Source organism: Thermobia domestica, chromosome 1 (genome assembly GCF_964235325.1).
Source record: "Thermobia domestica chromosome 1, izTheDome1.hap1.1, whole genome shotgun sequence".
Classification (NCBI taxonomy): domain Eukaryota; kingdom Metazoa; phylum Arthropoda; class Insecta; order Zygentoma; family Lepismatidae; genus Thermobia; species Thermobia domestica.
In genome coordinates this window covers 127,238,040-127,260,750 of record NC_137454.1, presented here as the reverse complement: position 1 = coordinate 127,260,750, position 22,711 = coordinate 127,238,040, and the positions used below count along the sequence as shown (strand labels likewise).

At 37.9% G+C, this 22,711-nt stretch overlaps 1 protein-coding gene across 2 annotated transcripts in view; it reads left to right on the top strand.

Annotated features, from left to right (window-relative positions):
* Positions 1–3,684: 3,684 nt before the first annotated feature.
* LOC145689034 (alpha-L-iduronidase-like) overlaps positions 3,685–22,711 on the top strand; it is a gene marked incomplete at its 5' end in the record, with an annotated part of 81,016 nt that continues 61,989 nt past the window's right edge. The window contains 3 exon segments of one of the 2 annotated variants that reach the window (XM_081763172.1): positions 3,685–3,780; positions 4,286–4,565; positions 14,334–14,537. In XM_081763172.1, coding sequence (XP_081619298.1) covers positions 3,685–3,780; positions 4,286–4,565; positions 14,334–14,537 — 580 coding nt within the window. 2 annotated transcript variants of the gene reach the window in all.

The window sequence follows — 22,711 nt, the reverse complement described above, 5'->3', positions numbered from 1 at the left end:
AAGAAAAAGGGAAAAAGGGAAGAAGAAGAGGGATTGGCTGGGTCGAGCGGAAGACGAATGAGGGGGGGCATTAGAAATGGTGAGGGAGAAAAGAAGAATTTTAGATATTATTGAGGAGAAGAAGAAGAGAAACTGGTTGACATTGGCTTAGAAGGAACTGTACCATAAGGGATATTCTAGAGGGTATGGTGGGAGGAAAGGGAGGTAGAGGGCACAGGAGGCTAAATTGATCGATGATATTAAAACAGAGAAGTCGTATGTGAAGACGAAGAGATTCGTGGGAGACCGTGGAGCGTGGAAGCCTCTCAGTTGCCGCAAGTGTTCCGTCAATAATTGCAGAATACGTATGATGATGACAACGTATCTAGATTTAATTAAAAATATTTACAGTACATAAAAATTGTACTAATATCAACTGATAACTTGCTGTTATTATCAGCAAGCAATCATTTCGGATTTTTAAAAATTGAATGCATTCAAAATTGAGCTGAGCAACCTTGCTCGATAGATACTAGAAAAATTATCTGATAATCTGTTACTTGATTAAGCCTGTCACGCAATTCCTCAATGTGTTGGTTATTGCTGCAAGCATTTAATTTTCTAGGACCATTTTTATGGTATAGATCTTCAGTAACCATTCCTTGATACCAGCGGCGGCGATTGGACGTTAAAAGTGTGTGTGTGTGTGAGGGGGGGTTTGGACAAGACATGATCTGAATATTTGTATATCAATGTTAGTTTTTCTGGTTGGTTCTAACATTTCGTCTGACGAAAGGTTGTATAACTAATAGGACACTATTTTTACAGTTAAAATGCCGTATATCGTATTTCTACTATATGGATTGTATTTCCATATATATATATATATATATATATATATATATATATATATATATATATATATATATATATATATATATCGTATTTCTACTATATTTCTACTTTCTGGCAAACTATATGGAATGGAAATCAACATCGAAAACTCGAAAGTCATGAAAATATCCCGGGGAAATGCGCCCTTACGGGTCAGAGTAGAACAAAGGGAACTTGAAAAGATTGACGCTTACTATAACAAAAGAGATCAGGTCAAGAATTGCCATAGCCAAAGAAGTATTCAACAAGGTAAGATCACTCTTAACTAGCAGGCTCAATATTGGACTTAAGAAGAAGTTGGTCAAGTGCTGTATCGAACATTGGACTGCAAGGTTCAGAGACTTGGACATTACGGAAGTTAGAGAAAAAGTATTTAGAGAGCTTCGAAATGCGGCGTTTGAAGAAGATGGAGAAGATAAAATGGACAGAGAGAGAAAGCTACAAAGATGTTTTAAAACGGATAGGACAGAAGAGGACACTTCTAGCCACCATCTTTCTTAGGAAGGCCAATTGAATTGGACACATTTTGCGAAGAAATTGTCTTCTTCATACTACCATAGAAGGAAAGATGGAAGGAAAGCGAGGAATAGGAAGAAGAAGAACATAACTGATCGATGATTTGAGAAACAGAAGAAAATATTGGGAGTTAAAAGAGGAAGCTGAAGATCGAAAAACGCGGAAGAAACATTTCCAGGCCTAAATCTAAAATTGAAAAAAAAAAAAAAAAAAAACCTCTTTAGTCCTAGGACCTGCCGCAAGGCTGAATACTTAATAATAATATCGTATTTCATATTTTATTAAGTAAATTGACAAGAGCAACGCAAGTAGGCCTTTTATACTCTTAAACAACGAAATTGTAAGAAGAGATTTGATTCCTTGCTCATGAACATCTTAAAATTCTGTCTGGAAAATTGTGTGATCATATTATTTAATAACAAATTTGCAAAACAAATAAATAGAAAGGATAATATTAATCATAGCAATGAATAATGAGGCTTGTTTTGTAGAAGTTATATTGAAGCTGGGGATTAATGAACAACTTATATTTTTAATTCCACACATGCTATTAAATGTATGTTATTACTCTTAGAAAATGAAAGACAGTAAATATTACATGCATATGATACGACATTTAAAGAAATGCGCAATTGCAAATTAATTGCATTGAACACAGTTAATGTAGCTTTCTTAACTTCACGGGAAGACAAATAACCAATACGTAGTACTCACGCAACGGCAAATATTATATGGCACAATTTTTTCCATAAACCAGTAATACATACTAAAACTTTACATTTCCAAATGGAACTATATAGAATGAGGGGTTACTTCTAAACAAGTGGGGGGAACTGCCCCCTCTTGCCCAGCCTAATCGCCGTCCCTGCTTGATACTATCGTTTATAGTCACTTTCCTTCACTGTAATTATGATAACCGTATCACCATACTTTTTTTTTTTTTTTTAAATGTAGTTCAAAGCCTCAGACAAGTTCGATTAGAAGTAAAGGTTGCCTACGGGATAAGATGAGACGATTCTCGTCTGATGAGATACAAGACAAGACAGGTCTCTTCCAATAAAAACAGATACCTTGCGAGATGAGACATCACTTTCACAACAACTTTTCGAGACGATACAGCCCAAATTTTTGTCTCGTAAGCAACTCGTATCAGTAAGATTTCTAATTTTGTAAATCCTAATTATTCCATATATGCCCATAGTTGCGTTTTCGCAACATTTGTAGTGTTAGTAAATAATAGCATTTTAGTGTTTTTTTAAATAACGATCTCGGTATTGCATTTTCACAACAGGCATTATTTCGTTAAGTAGTGCAAATACGTAAAAAGTTTTTATAAATTCTGGTTTTTACACACTTCCATTACTAATGTTTACAATATTACTTAATTTCGTGACAAAAATATTCTGGGCAAATATGGGTTAAATGAGAATATTTTTCCCAGTATTCCTCAAGGTCATGATCCATAAGAACAACACATTTTCAAGCATCTACACTACAGTAGTTATTATCACCGTGCAAAGTTTGTCCACTGAAGCTCAAGCCAGCTTGGGTTACCTTGACTACAAAGAAACTGAAATGTTTCAATCTCCGAATGCTAAGTACAAAGAACTATTTATGTGATATTTTTCGATCATCATTCCTCAAGGACACAGTTCATCATTGCAATTTCTCCTTAAAACCATATACAGTATACTGTAATAACTGTTACCGTAGGAAGTTTGGTCATTGTTTCTTAAACAGTTTTGGTTAGACTAGAATTGCCAAATGAATGCATATATGAAATGAATACATAATGCAATCAAATGTTAGTTTTTTTGTCTTATTTGACTCGTGATTTTTTCACACAACGTTTTGCACAATTAATCTGTAGTACGCAGACCTACATTTTAAGCATAAGAAAATCTATAATTTATTAACAAAACGTTTTCAATAGTAAAATTTAAAAAAAAAATTGGTTGATACCTTAGAGCTATTGAAAGTAGCTGAACCCATCAGGTCCAGATGCAATTTAGGAAGAACCTAGGCACAATTATAATTTTAAAATATGTAGTTACAGGTAAAAAGGTATGTCCATTGTCCTGTTCCTAAGCACTCGACAACGTTGCAAATTGTCATATGTATCAGTTTACCATGACTACTTTTACGAAGACCGGGCAGCTTTAAGATGAGTGACGGGTTGTCTCCAATCTCTGTTACCATATATTTGGCTTCTAGATGATAGAATCTTACAATATGCACCTTACTATTAAATTAACATACTGGAATTTACAAAATATGATGTTTCTTTGTTCACAGACATTTATGGTTTGGAATATGTATCTCGATGGAGGTTTGAAAGCTGGAATGAACCAGATCTTAAAGATTACAACGTTCTAAATTTTACATTGCCAGGTAAGGCTTCTGGTACTTAATTTTATTCATTCATAAATCTATCTGATTTTTCTCTTGGTGCAAATAACATCTCTCTGGTAACCGATAGTAAAATAAAAGTGTATTATTATTATTATTATTATTATTATTATTATTATTATTATTATTATTATTATTATTATTATTATTGAAGATATAAAGTTCACACACATGTTTCCTTTTGCCGTTATTTTTACCCTTTCTAGACACCCGTTAATACTTCCTAGTTGCCTCACAATGAAGCGACAATATTGAAATTCAGCAGAATCGAACCCATAATCACGCACACAAAATCACGCAAGGTAACCATCATCCTATAGGGAGCAGTAATATACCTAACAAAATTATCAACTTTCTATATCTAAGACCTAGTAAGAAAAGGGAAGCGCTAAAATTCAATTTTGCTTAAGTGTTCTACTTATTCAACTCCAAACATTCTAAACTTGTCACAGTTTATTTACATCATGTTTATTTGTACTCTTTGTAGGGTTTATAAACTACTACACTAGTACTTCGGAAGGACTAAGAATGGCAAATCCCACTTTGAAGTTCGGAGGACCTGCTGGACTTTTCAAGAACCGAACTCATCACCCACTCTGTTGGGGAATCGTAGAGCACTGTGCAAGAAACTCAACAAGATTGGATTATATATCTTTCCACAAAAAAGGAGGAGGAGTGGCCTCATCAATTTTGGAACAAGGTGTTCAATTAATGGATAGATTGGACGAAGAATATCCGGAATTGCAGGAGACACCAGTGGCGAATGAGTAAGTGTTTATGTGATAGTTTGTATTACCGAAATATTAGGAACAGTACTCGCAAAACCTTTCAAAGGGAATGATGATATTTAGTTACGCTAATTACCTGACTACAATCTCACAGCACTAAGCCCTCAACATAACTCCTACGTCTCCACGATGCAGTTATTCTAGAAAGAACATCTAGAAGTGTCGAAATTGTTACTAGCACTGGCGAGAGGTTTCTGTCAAGTGGTCAGAAGCAAAAGATAGTTATCGGAATGTGTAAATCTACTTTGACTGGGTCGTCGTCCAAATATACTAAAATATGAAGTAATTGTAGATGAGGCAATAATGAGTTGTATTGATACTCGCATATCAGGAGTTGTATTGATACTCTGTGGAATTGCACTGGGTACTATATGAAGTTAACCATTGGTATTGACGGTGCTTTTTAAATGCTTGTCTGTCAACAGCACTACGACTATGTATATTTATATCTGAAAAACGATGTAGTTGCGGATAGATTATTGAAATTAGAAGAAAAAAATTTCTGGAATAGGTGAATTCGGCCATACAAAGTGTCTATGGTAAAAAGTCTATCGAATTGCAATACAATATTCCATTTATTAATTTGCAAGCTTAAGTTAGATTCTAATTAGCATTGCTTACGAGACATGAACTATATTGTAAGGATCCCCATATCGCCGTACCATGCAATAGCCATGCGTACTACACGTGTTGATAAAAAACACAAACAAGCAGACGACGATCTCGAAGAGGAGTCGCCCACCATCGCCAACAATCGGAAGGACGAGGATTACCGAAGGAAGCCGACAAAACAAGATAAATGGGAACTGCACATCTCGACCAACATCAATCTACCCTGATTGATCGAAACGCCTAAAACCTCTCTCACGACGCTTGGTCACCGAGATGTACCCATCCTTAAGCCTTTTGGGATCTTGTGTTTTTGGGCTATTTTTTAGACTTTCAGTCAAGCAGCTACTGCATCGTCACTATTTATGCTAGGATCATGGTTCATACCTCATTCTCTTCAGAATAGAGCTGGCTTTCAGGCGGTATGACTCACGCGTCTCCATCATGTATCTAAGGCGGGAAAATGAGGAAAAACGGGATTTTTGGGTCTAAATATCCTTTTTTGAACTTTTAGCCCCCCCTGGACCCCCCTGTTTTAAAGCAGAGATCTGAAAAAATCTGGTAAATACTACTCGGTGGGCTGAATGTTTATGCACAATTCCAATTTTCCAGGTGCAAAACTAAGCCCGCCAAAAAAATATACCGACAATGTCCCATATTCCCGTATACAGAGGGAAATTTTTAAACATTCCCTGAGACATCCCTAATTACCCTAGGGTCATGTCTAGCCCATAATTCTTTTCAGAATAGAACTACCTTTCAGGCAATACCATTCACTTGTCCTCATCATGTATCTAAGACGGGAAAATCCCATGAAAGGGATTTTTGATAAAAATTTCCCTTTTTCAAGGTTTAGCCCCTCTATACCCCCTGTTTTAACTCAGAAATCTGATTTAAAAATCTGGTAGATACTACTCGGTGAACTGAATGTTTGTGCACAATTTCAATCTTCTACATGCAAAAATAAGCCCGCAAAAATAATACCGAAAATGTCCAAAATTCCCCTATACAGAAGTATATTTTGGTAAAAATTCCCTGACACTTCCCTAATTACCCTAGGGCCATGTGTCGCACATCATTCTCTTCAGAATAGAACTGCCTTTCAGGCGGTACCATTCACTTGTCTCCATCATGTATCTAAGACGGGAAAATGAGGAAAAACGGGATTTTTGGGTAAAAATATCCCTTTTTCAACTTTTTGACCCTCTGGATCCCCCGTGTTTTAACGCAGAAATCTGAAAAAAATCTGGTAAATACTACTCGGTGGACTGCATGTTTGTGCAAAATTTCAATCTTCTACGTGCAAAAATAAGCCCGCCAAAAATACTTTACATAACCCCCCCAAAAAGTATTACACGAAAATATAAATTTTAGAATTATGACGTCATCACCTTCTATGTCTCGACGCAGGAAGGTGTGAAACCATACGTAATGTCTTCTACAATGCCTCTGGACTTGAAAAACAAACAAACAAACAAAAAAACCCCGGACGAAAAAGCTCAAATAGGAGAGTTCTAACGCAATGTACATGAAACACCCCGTATGGTACAAAATGTACCATAAGATCCCCAAGGGGTTAAACCCACGACGCTTGGTCACTGGGTTCCTTTCCTCTTTCTCACGACGCATGGTTACCGAGAAACACCTAATCTAGACCCCTCTCACGACTCGCGGTCACCGAGAGTACCTCACCTCAAAGCCCACGACGCTTGGTCACTGGGTTCCTATCTTAATCTTACCCAAGTAGATATTAGGGAAATTACTCATTATAATTGTGTATATAAGAAGACTTTTATAATAGAAATTTCAACGGAAAGTCCAAATCCCGAGTACATTTTATTGCTCTACCCAAGAAATTTTACATGGTAGATGCGTCGGCGTCTATTTACAGACATTAGAAGAACTTTCCTACGAGACGCTCTTTTTATTAACAAACGGACTTAGAAAAGTACAGTGTATTAAATGTAAGTCTTACTAAGAGCAGGATCAAAAAAATAATATCCGTATTGTTATATGCGTTCTCATTACTCTTAGCGGTAAATTGATTCGTTTAGGCTGGCAGATATTTATGCCGACAACTAGATCTGGGAAAAATACGTATAAAGAAGGTGATAATAATATGACAGAATCATGCTCCCGTGTACCTGTTAATATTCCTCATCTAACCAGATATTCTGGTCACAATACAGACGACCCCGATCGATTTTTCATGGTGTTCGATCATTTGTCTTTACTCCAGGCATGGACCCCCGAAAAGAAGAATGAAATTCTTCCAATGTATCTGCAGGACGTAGCTCTCGATTTTGTTTTACAATTGCAAAATAAGGACCAATTTGACACTAAGTTACGAACAACTTAAAACCAAATTAATTTCTCTGTCCACCCAAATTTACCAGCGTAAGGCGGAATTAGAAATTTTCCAAATTTAACAAAATGAAAATGAGTTGGTCGATTCATATTTGTTAAGGAAATTAAGGGCTATCAGATAGCTAATGCCAGAAGCTTCGGAGGAACAGAAAATTCATTTTCTTTCATTGGGATTACAAAGAAATTTACTACAAAAGATAGCGTTAGAATCCTTTCCAACAATCCAGCGGCTGCAGGATCGACTTCATGAACTGGAAAAAAGCTCGGGACCTCATACAGAAGAAGAATTATGTGGAATTATCACAGGCAATTCATTCTTTAATCGGCCAACCTAACCTCCCCTCAACACTCCCTATGTACAATTATCATAGCCAAACGCATCCTAATTCATACTTGCCAACCTATATACAACAGCCAACTTCTCAATCGTTACCTTCTGCGCCTCCATTGCAGAATATTTCCCCTCCACAGACAACTTCCTCGGCACCTGAAGTTTCAAATACGCACCCCTACCAAAGTCAAAACCCGCCCTCACAACCTCCTCACACGGACTTCACCAAACTAGCTAATCAAATGGCCGATCTATCATTAATGGTGACACAGAATGCCATGAAGAATGCAATTTTAGGTGTATCATTAATGGTGGCACAGAATGCAATTATAGGCGTAACAACGGACGAAAAGTGAATGCGAAAAATACCAATAAAGGAGATAACGGTAGTAGAAAAAAGAACAATTTTGTAAAAGGCGATAACATTTCAGTACGCTCAATTTGTTATAAGAACCACGGAGCATCCACGTGTTGGAATAATCCTAAAAATTTCAACCAGGGAAACACATAACTGGGCTCGCAGGCCAAAGCCAAGCCTCGCGGGTCATACCAGAAAAGTCGGCGCGGGCCACAGAGGAACCACCACAATCTAAACGTAATAACATTCAAGAAGAGCAGGCAACAGCGGAAACTTTTAAGGATACGGACGGCAATTTTTTCACCCAGACGACCTATAATGAACACCGAGATCTTGTTAAGCTGGGAATAGAAAATAATAAACTATAGGTCAATATTAATGTAAATTCAAGCTGTCTACCAGCTATAATAGACACTGGGTCTAGTCTTAGTCTATGGTCAAGACGGGACGTACCCCCAAATTGCAAATTGATACCATTTCAAATTTGTATCAAGGGCATTGCTAACAAAGTTCTAACTTTAAAGGAAGTAGCTTTAATTAAATTTAAAATTGGCACCACCACCTTCTCACATTACTTCCGCATAATAGATGCTGATTACAATCCGATTTTTGGGAATGACAGTCTCATAAGACTTTTCTCTCAAATAGACTTGGAGAATAAATCCATATCGTTATATAGAAAACCTAGGAGACCTACGTTTCCAATGAAAAAAAGAATCGGAAGAAATGTCACAAGAAATGCAAACGTCATCACAGCCACTAAAGTTACGATTCCGGCGAAATCAATTTCTACTTTCCTGTATCGATTCAAAGAAACAATTCATGACGCTGCATTGTATATTACTCCACTACAATCATTATTAGACCCATACGGCTTACAGGCAATGACCATGAGAGTATCGAGTAACGACATTACGGTACTAATTTCCAATCCTACGGCACGAATAATAACGCTAAATAAAGGTACACCAGTAGCGTATACAGAGGAGGACGTGGAATAATTTTCGTTTAGAATAGAAGAAGACAAAAAAGAAAGTTTACCAATTTCGTACTCAAGAAGAAATAGAGGAAAGATTAAGACAAACCGCTAAAACTTTTAATATTGACCTTTTTGATATAAATCCGGATTTACCGGAATACCAGCGAAAAGTTCCAACCAACTTATTGTACAAATACAGGGATGTGTTTTCATACAGTTCAGAAGATATAGGTTTTTTAGATATGAACACAAAATCCGTATAGATAAAAGTGCGTCATTCCATCACGCCTCACCACCTAGCCCATTAGGGATCAGAAACCAAATTGATAAGCAGATACAACTGCTAGATGCCAAAATAATAACTGAGACATAGACGAGTAATTTCTCCTTGCCTTTAATTGCGATCAAAAGCCAAACAGTTCAGATTTCAGACTTGTGTTGAATCTACAGGCATGTAATAGCTATACCAAATATTTGAGCATCCCGTTCCAGTCTACAGAGGAGGTTTTGCAGGTTTTAAAAGAGAAAACCATAATAACAACGCTTGACATTTCTCAATCCTATTTCCAGATAAAATTGCATCCAAAAAGCATTAAATACATGACTTTCGAGGTAAATCATACACGCAAAAGCTATAAATTCCTTAGATGCGTAATGTGCCATTGTTCCTCTTCCCAATCTTTAACCATAGTAATTAAAATGCTATTAGATGGCTTACCAGAACGCATTACCAATTTTGCTGATGACATCGTCATTGGTTCTTATACATGAGAACAAAAACTCTCAGATATGGAGCTTTTATTCGAAAAACTAAAAACGCACGACTTCAGAGCCAACCCCAAGAAGACGCACCTATTATATAATGAACTCCCAGTATTCGGATTCCTTGTATCCGGAGAAAAGATAAGCATCTCACCGAAAAATGCAAAGATCAAGAATTTTAAAAAGCCGAGTACTAAACGAATACTTAAGAGCTTTATAGGCCTATGCTCTTATTTACGAAGTCATATTAAGGATTTCACGACCAAGATAGAACCTTTCCAGGAACTCCTTACTAAAATGCTAAATTTAAATGGACTGAAAACACAATGAATTATTCGAGAAGCTGAAAGAAGATATTTTGAATGCGCCATCTCTCTACCATTTCGACGAAAAGCTAGAGATAAGACTTTATACATATGCGTTCTCACATCAGCTCGGCGGGCTATTAACATGTTATGATCCCAAAACCAACGAAGAAAGAATCGTTTCCTTTTGTAGCAAATGTCTTACAAAAACTGAGACCAAGAGCTCAGTCTGGCAAAAAGAACTATAAGCTATTATATATGCTTTACGCAAATTCCGATATTTCTTACTTAATCGTTAATTTAAATTGTTTACAGACGCAAAATGTCTAACTTCTTTGCGCACACACCCGGACAGAGTAGGAAAATGCATTCGCTTTAGACTTTTCTTAGCTGACTATAATTTTGATATCTGCCACATTGAAGGGAAGAAGCATCCGGCCATTATCAGCCGCTTAGAACAAAATAGTGAGGATACTCCAGAACCCACGGACTACATCAGGCGACCGAAGATCTGCATGCATACAGATCCAATTCTGTAGAGGAACCCATTCTTCAAAAAGAATGCTCAGGATCTTTAAAGAACTTACGGGAAGAGTAGCGTAAGGATGACGTATACGCTGACATAATAACAGTTTTGGAAGGGGGAGAACCGGCAAAAAGTTCTACCACGAGGGCAGCTAAGTATTTTAGATTAAAAGACAACATATTGTACCGTACACAAAACATCCAGAACTTGGGCTATTTCATCTTTTGTGCATTCCGAGAAGCTTGGCAGGACATTGGTTTGAGTCTATTCATAAAGACCCGTCAGCACCCCATTTTGGGTTTTCAAAGACATATAAAACTGTCCTTAACAAATACTACATGCCAAACATGAAATCATACTTGACATTCAGAATCAAGAACTATAAGGAGTGCCAACTCTTGAAAAAACTACCGAGAAAGCCACAGGGAACTCCTTAATCACCCACCAGGCCTCATAAGAGAAAGATGGGTGTTTGACGTTTTAGGTCCCTATCCGCACGAAGAAGGAAAACCAAAATATGTTTTAGTCGCCATCGAAACAAGTACACGTTATACAGTGACGAAGGCTGTTAATGGGATTACCGCTGACAGAATTGAACAGTTCTTATTGGAAGAAATAATTCTGAAATTCGGCGCCTTTCGTTTCCTTCATCTGGACAGACATCCTGTACACAGAGCGGAGAAACTTCAAAAATTAGCAGAAATATATAATTTCGAATTTAAGTTCTGCCCTGCTTTCAACCATCAACACATAGGATTAACCCTTAGTTGGTAACATCCAAAAAATAAGCTATAATAGTAACATCCGCCTGAGAGACGGACACGCATAATTGAGACGCTTGAAGCCAATGTGGTGTAAGCCAGTTTCCAATAAGGTTTAGTTACACCCAGAGAATTGATTCTACCTAACAAAATTCATAAACTGAATAGTGAAGCATGTCGTAATTCACTTGTGGATGTACCCATGAGTTCAACACAACGTGCTTCACCGCTGAGAATCCATTCCTATACACATAACTTGTAGAGTTTTATCAACACATCCAACAGAATATGCCTTCTGGCAATTAAAAATGAACTTATTGAAAACATTAGACACTGCTGCAGGAGGATTCTTTCTTCTCCTTCGTTAACGAGTAGATGAATCATCAAACCCAAAAGCTGCCAGCAAAACTTTTGAGAGACATGGCTGCACGAAAAGCATGAACTCCAGTGCAGTCATTTGATAAAACTAACACCAAGCTCTCACGCCCCGACTTGAAAATGGAACACAAAGTCATCAATCCAATGAGCGCTTCAATTTCAGTCTTATCAGTATTCTTACAACTTGACGAAGAGGGACCATTGGATCCGTAACCATAATCAGTTTTCTCTAAGTGTTCTGCAGCCATCTCTAACTGTTCTATAGCCATTTGTAGTATAGCCCTATTCCTTTCTGGTATACATTTGCTACTTGACATCTAAATATATTGAGATTTTCGAAACGAGAGAAACACACAAATATTAATATTTGTCAGTGTAAAGTAATATCCGTCCCTTAGACAGACAAGATATATTTCATTTACAGTACTATCCGCTAGCGAGACGGCGTGGAATAACTTTATACACTTCGAAGTTTGCAACAATCAGCTAGATACGCGACCAACTGCACAAAACAGCACAATCAACCCATAACTGAAGCATAGGTGAAATGTCAATTCATAGGACAAATATGCGTACCAACTCTGAAGAAAAAAACATTTTACATCCGTCTGGGAGACGGATATTACCGACTAAGGGTTAATCGAGGTTATGAACAAAACACTGCAGAATTCCTTAAAATTTTTCGTCCAACAAAACCACGAAACTGGCCAAAATTATTACCTCATATTACTTTTGGTTTAAACAGTTTCGCTCAATTAGGAACGAAGAAATCAAGCTTCTTTCTCATGTTTGGGTACGAACCCAGGACAATCAGCGATTGTCAATTACAGACCGCTTCTCAGCTACAGCTTGAACGAGACCAACTCGTAAAACTTCGAGAAAAGACACGGCAAAACTTGCTGAAGGCTCACGAACAACAAAAGAAGTATTTGATGAAAAAAACATAAACAACAAACTTTCCACAATGGAGATAAAGTACTCATTTACTTCCCCTTTCGAAGAATTAGAGAGCCATTACAATGGACCGATAGATACTGCGGACCGGCTACAATAATCTCAAAACTAAACAATAATCTCTACCGAGTTCGCATGCCCCATAATTTCAGGGTCAGAGATCAGAATATCTCCATCGATAGAATCAAACTTTACCATAATGGCGAAAAACACATACCACACGAAGATAATGAAGAACGCAGCGGATCAGACGACGAAACGAGCAAAAATAAGACAAAAAAGAAAAGATTACCATCATCCCAGCAGATATAAACGAGCGACATGCGAAGCGCACTCTTCATGTTTCAGCGGCAGACAAAAGAAAAAAGCAAGACAAGAAATAAAACATGGAATAGGAGAAAACAAGATACACCACATGATACAGCTAACTATTTGAAGTGACCAAATCTAGTACCTACCTTAGTATTCAAATCGCAAGCGATCCCTTGTCTTTTTTCAGTTTTATAATTCCCAACCTACCTGTATTCTGACATTTAAACAAGCATCCATACATACACTTTCCTTCAGTGAACAAAATTGCAAGCCAGCATTTTCTTTCCGTTTCGAGCGAACGAACTTCACAAGGCCGGCAACAACATTTTTTCTCTTCGCTTCTACGCTGAGAATCATATAGATATCCCTAATATATTGACCTACATATACCGAGTGTTCAGAAATTCAGGACTTCGGATTGGTAACCTTTTTCTGGCATGACTACATTTATCAAAGTAATGACTTTAACCGTTCTCTGACTGTGTTCTGTCATCCACTTGATACGACTAGTAAGAACTAGACCGATATTAGAAACTTTTTATAATGGCACCATATAACGTGCGAACTTCACAACAATATACTACGGCCCTCACTATTAGTAACCTAGTGTATAAATACTAACTGTAATCCCCAGAGCTTCGACAACCTCTTCTTTTAGGGAGATGATGTAATATACGAAACGCGATAACGCAGGAACGGTGCATCTGACCACTCTGGTTCTTTTAGAGTCGTGTTCTATAGTCGGACGCTGTCTCTTGCACTCAAGTTCGAGCAAATTCATGGGGAGATGAAATTGGGGCTAAAGGCTAATGCTTTGTTGGCCGCACTGTTTGAAAGTGCTTTTCTCGTCTCGAAAGCGAGAAATGTTTTGTTTCGTGGGCAACACAATTTAAATAAATTGAAAATGTATATTTGGTCCTGAAAAAATGGCTTACAGTGTTAGATTGTTCTTGCACTTTTTGTGCTCGTATTTGATTTGAATCATGAAATTATCTCAGGTAATGAGAAGATCCAATTTAAGGTTACATCCATATTTAACTACTGTTTTAGGTACAATTTTAGGATAATTGGTATTATTCTTTATTTAGTATATTATTTTTTCCAGTGAAGCTGATCCGTTAACAGGCTGGTCCAAGAATGAAACTTGGAGAGCTGATGTAACATACGGCGCTATTGTCGTACAAGTAATAAAACAACACCAGCACACTTTGGTGAGGGAAAAAGGAAAAAACATTGAGGTTCTCAGTAATGACAATGGCTTTTTAAATTTTCATCCTTTCTATTTCTCCCAAAGGACTTTACTAGCCAGGTATAATGTTTATTAGTGTATAAATAATTGTAAACATTTTATACTTTCTTCTTTCACTGTTTTACATTTCCCTTGAGTTTGATCTAAATGATAGAATCTCACTATTAGCAATATTTTCAAACACTAAAGGTAACTACTAGCTATTTGTAGGCACTAAAATGTAATTAACACTGCTTCCAAGGAGTAAAATATAGAAAATGATTGAAAGTTAGGGTTAGGTTCCACAAGTGGCCGCCTCAAATTACAAAAGTTACGGGGAAATTGATAGAATTATAAGAAATTTTAGTATCAGTAAAATTGAAAAGGTAATAAAATTAAGATAACGGAAAAAACTGAAATTTAATCTAGGACTATGTGAAAGTCTAGAATGAGGTCATATTATGTAATCTAACGATAGAGCATGATATTTCAAACTCAATGTCTTACAAGTAAGGGACCATATGGTTGTCGCGCAAATCAGATGCAGACATACGCCATCTGATTGAGCATGAAAACATATGGAGAATACAGAAATTTAAGGTGCTAAGGGCCATAGAGGAGCGAGGAAAGAGGAAACATTGAATGTCGGAAAAATTGAAGAAAGTCAGAAATGACGGGAAAAGTTAAGTTCTTGCAAACAGGGAAAGAAAGTCAACCAAAAGAACGAAACTAAACATAACAAGGGCATCAAGGACGAAGAAAGATCATAATCAGGGTTGCCATCCGGACCGCAGTGTTGCCAGCGCTGCATAACATTGATATGGAAGATATAGCACAGTATAGCAATTCATGCACAAGGAAAATAAATTAGTAACACAAAAGACTCTGTACACGTGCGTAAAAAGGTTTAACGATAATCGTGAGTAAATAATGTACATGAGGGAGGACAAATATAAACATGAAAGTGAAGGGGGTACACATGATAACACAGAAACGAAAGTGTTTGGGAGCATCGTTCCATGATGATGATGATGATCGGTGTTCTGCCTGAAGGTCCCTGGGCTGGATGGGCCCATGGTGGTTTGCTATTGATTCCAAAAGATGATACACTTTGCGTTTTCCAAATGTGGCTACTCCAATGAACATCATGGACAGTTTGAAACACCTTCCGCATATTGGTTTGAAAAAGGACTCACAGAGGAATGCTGCAGAGACGCGTGTGACCAGCTTGCTTTCATCCGCTGTGCTCACTGCGAGAAATGTTTGTGTGTTGACCACGTATTCATTCGTGATCTTCACGTCAACTGCAATTAAACTACAAATGGTGCGTGCTGTTCTCTATTTTCCTCCATTTGTATTCACGCGGGTGTAATATTCACTCACGACTACGTTAAACCATTTTACGCACGTGTACAGAGTCTTTTCAATTGTCTTTTGTGTTACTAATATTTTTCTTTGCGCTTGAATTGCTATATTGTGCTATATCTTCCTTATCAATGTTATGCAGCGCTGGCAACACTGCGGTCCGGATGGCAACCCTGATTATGATCTTTCTTCGTCCTTGATGCCCTTGCTATGTTTTGTTGCCTTCTTTTGGTTGACTATCTTTCCCTGTTTGCACGAAATTATCTTTTCCCGTCATTCCTAACTTTCTTTAATTTTGCCAACATTCAATGTATTCTCTTTCCTCGCTCCTCTCCCTATGGCCCTTAGCACCTTAAATTACCGTGTTCTCCATATGTTTTCATGCTCAATCAGATGGCGTATGTCTGCATCTGATTTGCGCGACAACCATATGGTCACTTACTTGTTAGTAATTAGCTTGGGGATTTTGTGACGCAATAAAAGAGAAAAAGGTGCCGATTGATTCTAGCAACATACGATAGTGCTCCACAATGTATCGCCTCTTCCGGGTTCGGTGCTATCCTATTTTAGGGCTACATTTATAAAATTCACAGAAGAAATATGTGAATTGATTTAATTATAGGATTGTATAAGTAATCAAAATATATCAGGATCTTACCTCTTACATGTATAATAAGGGTGGAAATACGAAATGCAGTGTACTCCTTACCATGTAGTAGGCCTTACTCCATATTGAAGACATGATGAAGTGCTGTGTGAATGCAGTCTACAAAGTGATAATGTAAGTACCGTAAAGCTATGCCATAAGCAAAGCATGTTTATTATGCCATATGAAGTGTTTTTCCACTACTCTCGCTTATTACATGCTTACATTCACCGTCTCTGACGCGCCTACGCCCTACGAACGCATTCTTATGCTAGCGAGTGGGTCCCTTGATTGACTGTTGTCCTAACTCGGTTAGATAGTATTCGTATTTTTTACTGGCCAGCTAGCACAAATTGATTTGTATTTTTAAGTTCGTCATGTTTTATTCACTGTACATTTTATGCCACGAAATATCCTCCCTGACAGTGATATGGTAAGTAAACAATTTATAATTCCATTGAAATATTGTGTTCATTAGTGTTTCTGAATATGATAGGGTTCGCAACAGTGAACACTTTAAAGGCACTACTTTAGCGCAGTAATAGAGGGGGTCCGGAAGTGGACTACCCTCCTCTAGTTTCAACAATATAGCTCCCTTTGCCTGGCCTTCAATAAGTACCGATCTGACAACACCAGACAATTCTCTCTGGAGATTCATAAAGCAACAAGTAAGAAACACTCGATATCATACAACGCATGAATTACGAGCATCTCTGGAACATGCCTTCACCCTCGTGACCCCGGAGTAGCTCTGCAAATCATCTGCGAGAACTTGGCGCAGAATTAAGCTGTGTTACGACATGGATAGTGATTATACCGAACCGTGTTTAGACTCTGAAGACTCTTAAGACTTCAAGGTAACTGTGTACTCACATTCTCCCATAACTAACACTATACTGTCGAAACTAAAGGGGAGGTACGCCCACTTCCGGACCACCCTGTACAATATGAATGCATAGAATAGGTAGTTAATGAAGAATAAAGAAAGCAGGAAATTAGCAATTATTTGCGAAATTGTACAATTACAACTGAAGTAGGAAATGAAACTGGAGTAATGGTAAGGTGCAAGGTGGCGCCAAGCCCACTGATATATTTCAAACTTGAATACTGCGTAAGCGTTAACTTATGTTGGTTGGGAGAGTAGGAACCGAAAGAGGAAAGAACGCCATGTTGTATCGCAGAACCGTTGGAAGAGTGTTACAACTGAAAAAATGGAAATTTTGAGTTACCATCGGTTAAAAGAGAATAGAGAGAGAGAGAGAGGAGTGAGCTCTACCTGGTGGTATTTTCGCAGAAACGTAACTGAACAAATTAATCCCTAGATGGCAGAAATACCAGTATTCCTGGGAGCAATGTTGATAGAATAACAAACTTTAAATGTCATGTTTCTACAAATGTGTATTTTATGACTTGTAACAGTCTTCCACCGGATGTGCGATATGGTCAGTCGCAATGGAACATTGAACACAGAACACTATGTTACCTCAGTTGTAGTTGTTACGAAAGTAAGTCTGTGCCAGAAATGCAACAATGTTTTAGACGAAACTTTAATATTAGTCGACATGGTAAGATTCCGTCTCGCCGTCTCATACCATATTGGCTTGTGTGAAGAAGTTTGAAATGACTGGTAATGTATTGGATATGAAACATGGAACTTCAAGAGCAGTGTGAACTGCTGTGAACGTCGAGAGACCAACTTAAGGTTTAATCTAATAAAACGTTGAACTTTTGGCACAGACTTAGTTTCTTAATAACTATAAACTGAGGCAATGCGATGTTCTGTGCTCCAATGATCCATTGCAACTGACCAGTTGACGTGGCGTTCTTTCCTTTTTCGGTTCTCACCCCGCCAACTAATATTGGGTGATTCTTTGTAGGGTTTACAACTTCAGTCAGTTATAATTCTTTATTGGAACCACATACAGACTTGGTTTATATGTGATTATACTGCAAAACACTTCAAGATTTTTTGGTGACAAATCCATTATGGCTCAATGTGTGCACCTGCCATACCCTGGACACATCTCAACGAAATTCGATTTCCTGCCAAACAGTAGTCAGCATTTCGGGGGTAACGTCCGCGATGGCTGTTGTGATGCAAGTTTCAGTTCATTAGCATTATCAGGTAGGGGAGAAGTGTACACCTTATCTTTCACAAACCCCCACAGCAAGAAGTCAAGTGGCATGTAATCTAGAGACCGTGATGGCCAGGCAATTGGTCCACCATGACCTATCCACTTATCTGGGGAACTTGATCAAGAAATTTCCTTACGTCTATCAGGTAGTGTGGCGGGGCGCTATCTTGTTGCCACCATAAGTGATCATCTTCATCTAACTGTGGAACAAGGAAGTTCTGGAGCATATCAAGACAGGCAATGCCGGTGATGGTGCTCTCAGCAAAGAAGAATGGTCCATACACCTTTGCTCTGCAAACAGCGCAAAACACGTTCACTTTCGGACTGTCACAAACCGGTTCCACGTGCGCATGTGAATAATCACCCTGAGCAATATGCAAGTTTGAAATGTATCAGTCAGCTCGGCGTCGGCGCCACTCTTTATGTTAACATAACCACAAGTAATTATCAAAATAACGTTTAAAACAACTTTATGTTCCTCCACTTTATGGGGGGTCATAAACGAAACCTTATCCGAAAGTCATACAGTTACATAAAAGTAGCCCAGTCGAGTAATACCAGAGACGAGCAAATAATTACGTATAATTCTCTTAGTAATTCTGGCCGACACCATAGTGGTATCCAATGCGCAGTTGTTCAGCACCATGCTGGGTCTGTTTCTACTTGGTGTCGTGATGGTGGCGTCGGTGTACCGTCCGATGTGCAGTTATTTAGTTGGTAAACAAGACACGTCGAGAGCTTATGTAGTTCGGATCCCACATTATGCTGTAGTGTAGGTCCACGTCTCATATAGTCTCAGTGCTGAAAGAGATACAAAACTGTAATCCAACCAACCAGGAGCGTACCTAGACAATTTTGTTGGGATGAGTCCAAGTTTTTTTTTTTTCAGGGTGGGTCCAATACGTCTATATAGTACTGTTATTCCTGCACCCAAGAAGACATAAATAAATGTTAATTACTGCCACCTATATTCTCAGAAAAAATGAAACAACTAGATTATGTTTGAGAAGAGTACAGATGAAGTGTAAAATCAAATCTTTAGGCTACATCAATAAAATTTATCTGTTAAACAAGTATACTAGAGTGAGGAAAGTGAACAAATATTAGTCGAATAATGATGTTTGGAAGGGGGTCCGGACCGAGTGAACCCCCTATAAAACCAAGTCTGACGAAAATACGGGTTTTACCGTCAGCAGCGAATTGTGATAATGGAAGAATATGTGTGGGCGGGGTTAATTAATAACACGCAAACGGCTCTCACTGGCAGGTATCCAGGAACAAAACTAGTTGCGGAACGTTGTAAAAATGAAATGGAATATTTTAAGTTTTATGTCTCATGATTATGCCAGCTAGGGCAAAGGAGACGGTGATGATGAGAAATGAGTGAAATGGTGGAATGAAGAAAGCGGGAGAACCCCGAGAAAACTCACGCACACGGTGTTTGTCCACCACAAAGCTCACTTGGCGCGAGTTGGGATCGTGCGGAACGTTGTGTTCAGAATCTAGTATAAAAATGACGTCAGACCGGGTTTGTGGTAAGTAGGCGGAAACCGGAGATCGTCCATGATATTCAGCAGCGGATATCACGAAGCCCGCAAAGTCTACCGGGAAAATATCCCAGCAAGTCGATGTGTCACGAACAATATGTCTGCATGTACTGGAGCCTCTGAAACTGAGACTATACCAAGTAACACCTATACAGGACCTGAATGAATCGGACATAGGTAAATGGGTTGTGTACTGTAATTGGCTACTGACAATAATTGCAGAGAGACTTGCTATGAAGGACCCAAATATAACTGTCTAAACGTCTCCACAATCTTCCAGCAGCCGCATTCAAGCCGCATTTTCGAACTGTTCTTGCTTCAAAAGTAAAATGTACTGTATATATTGAGATGAATTTCTATCGACTACCTATTAAACATGGAATGCCAAGCCGGGATTGTTAGTGGTTCTTTCGCTGTTGTTATCAAACTTGTTCGATATTGATCTGAAATATTAATAAAAATATAATTAGTACATCGTGAATAACAATAAAAAAGAGTAAATTTTCAAATATTGCTGCACTTATGTGTGGAAGATTGCATCCAGTTCGTCAACATAGGGGTCCACCAAGTAGTCTAGGAAAACCTGTGCCTTTCGGATGTCAGGTGCAACGTCTTGTATATATAGAAATGCATCAAGTACGTCTTCAAGAGGAATAGGGGGAAATACAACTAGTCTCCTAATCCATTTCCTCACGTGATTATCAGCCTTGTAGACTGAAGCGAACCCAATATCTCGTACCTTTCTCCACATAGATGGGGTAAAATGAAACAAACAAGTGCGTACTGTCGCTTGTTGGAATGTTTATCTTTTAGCGTTTATTGCCGCTTGTTTAAAGTCGGTCATAAATTCTTAGACACGAAATTGGAAGCAACAATCTTCAGCTTTTTTCTTGATTTGCCCAAGCATATGTGTGTAGAGCAACTGACTTATGCTTTGCAATAAGGAGAACAGGAGTGGAAAGTATTGTCCCAAATATGCGTACTTCTACTATCCATTTCATAAAGATAGGTCCCTGACTTCGTGGTGCTGCCATGACGTTCAGTCAAAACTTATATTGCATTGTCGTACCTCGTTGGAATTGCTGGAATGTTGTCTTTTCAATACTTAAGACATAAAAATTTTCTTTGTACTATGTAGTGAGAAAGAAATAAAAATTAATGAAAAAGTGCGTATTTTTCGTACTTTTTTGGTAGATCAATGTTTATAGAACTATATCTCAGAAAAGAGATCACGTGAAATAATTTCCTGTGTACAATATGTAGATGCATCCATTAACTGTAAGTTGTGAAAAATTCAATTTTTATCCCTTGATACTTTTTGTGTAATTAAAACAAATGTACGACACTCTGATCTCCTTTACCATGGTAGGTAGAGAAACGTACAAAACACTGTTCGAAAATTACGAAGTCTAGTGTTCCAAATATTTGAATCTATTAACAAAAAAGGTTTAGTTGGTAGAGTATTTATTTTTAATTTTTTTACTTCAACATATTCTCTGCGTTAAGCGGTGAGCCATGTTGCAGCCCAACCTTTAAATTCCCCGCGCTTATATGAAGATACAGCATACAGTAAGTGGAAGTATGGCACTGCTGTCGTACAGTGTTGTCGCGTTCAGGAAGCCTGTAGCGTGAAGCCTACTTCATAAAGAATGTAATAGGAAAAAGTATTTATAATAATCTTTCACAACATCATAAAAATAATAATAATGCATTACATATCTCAATGTAATCAAAATAAAACGTTGAAATAAAACATCCAAAAACTCATCTCTTAATCTATTTACTTCATTCACTTTCGTAATGGGTTTGTTGACTCATCGCTGCTCCTGCTATCTTCCTGAACACTTATTAACAATGGCTCCATTTCTACCTCAAGATCTATCAGTATACACTTTCCAGCTTAGGAACATGTTAAAGGTTAAAAAGAAATGTAGCCTTGGCAATCACGTGTTCACCCAAGTTCTGCGATCAATTCCCCTGCCGAATGTACAGTAACACAGAATGGGTCGTTTGTTTTCTTTCAACGAAAGAAAACAATGCAATGAGTAGCTGACGAGGGCTGTATTTGCGTCTAATCACGTCGCACTGATTACGTCTTCAACACTTCCCTTCGGTTCATAGGCGTCAAAAACTTACACACGCATATATATATATATATATATATATATATATATATATATATATATATATATATATATATATATATATATATATATATATATATGGATATTCCTTTACGAGCGGTTGGCGTGGGAGACCCGGGTTCGATTCCCGGCGGGAGCTCATGTGGTTCGGATTCCACGTTAATCAGTAGGTCCACGTCTCATATAGCCTCGCTGCTGAAAGGGACGCTAAACTAAAATCAACTCAACTCCTTTACGAGCGGCGGTATTACAAAAAGAAGAGGCAAAATTTTTAGCGATAATGGAATTGCAGAACTGATGAATGACTCCGACTCAGACGGTTATGAGTTAGTAATGAATAATAATGACATTGATTATTCTGTGCTCAGTGGCGTATTCGGGAGTGAACAAGATAGTAACTCTGTTTCAAGTGAACCTG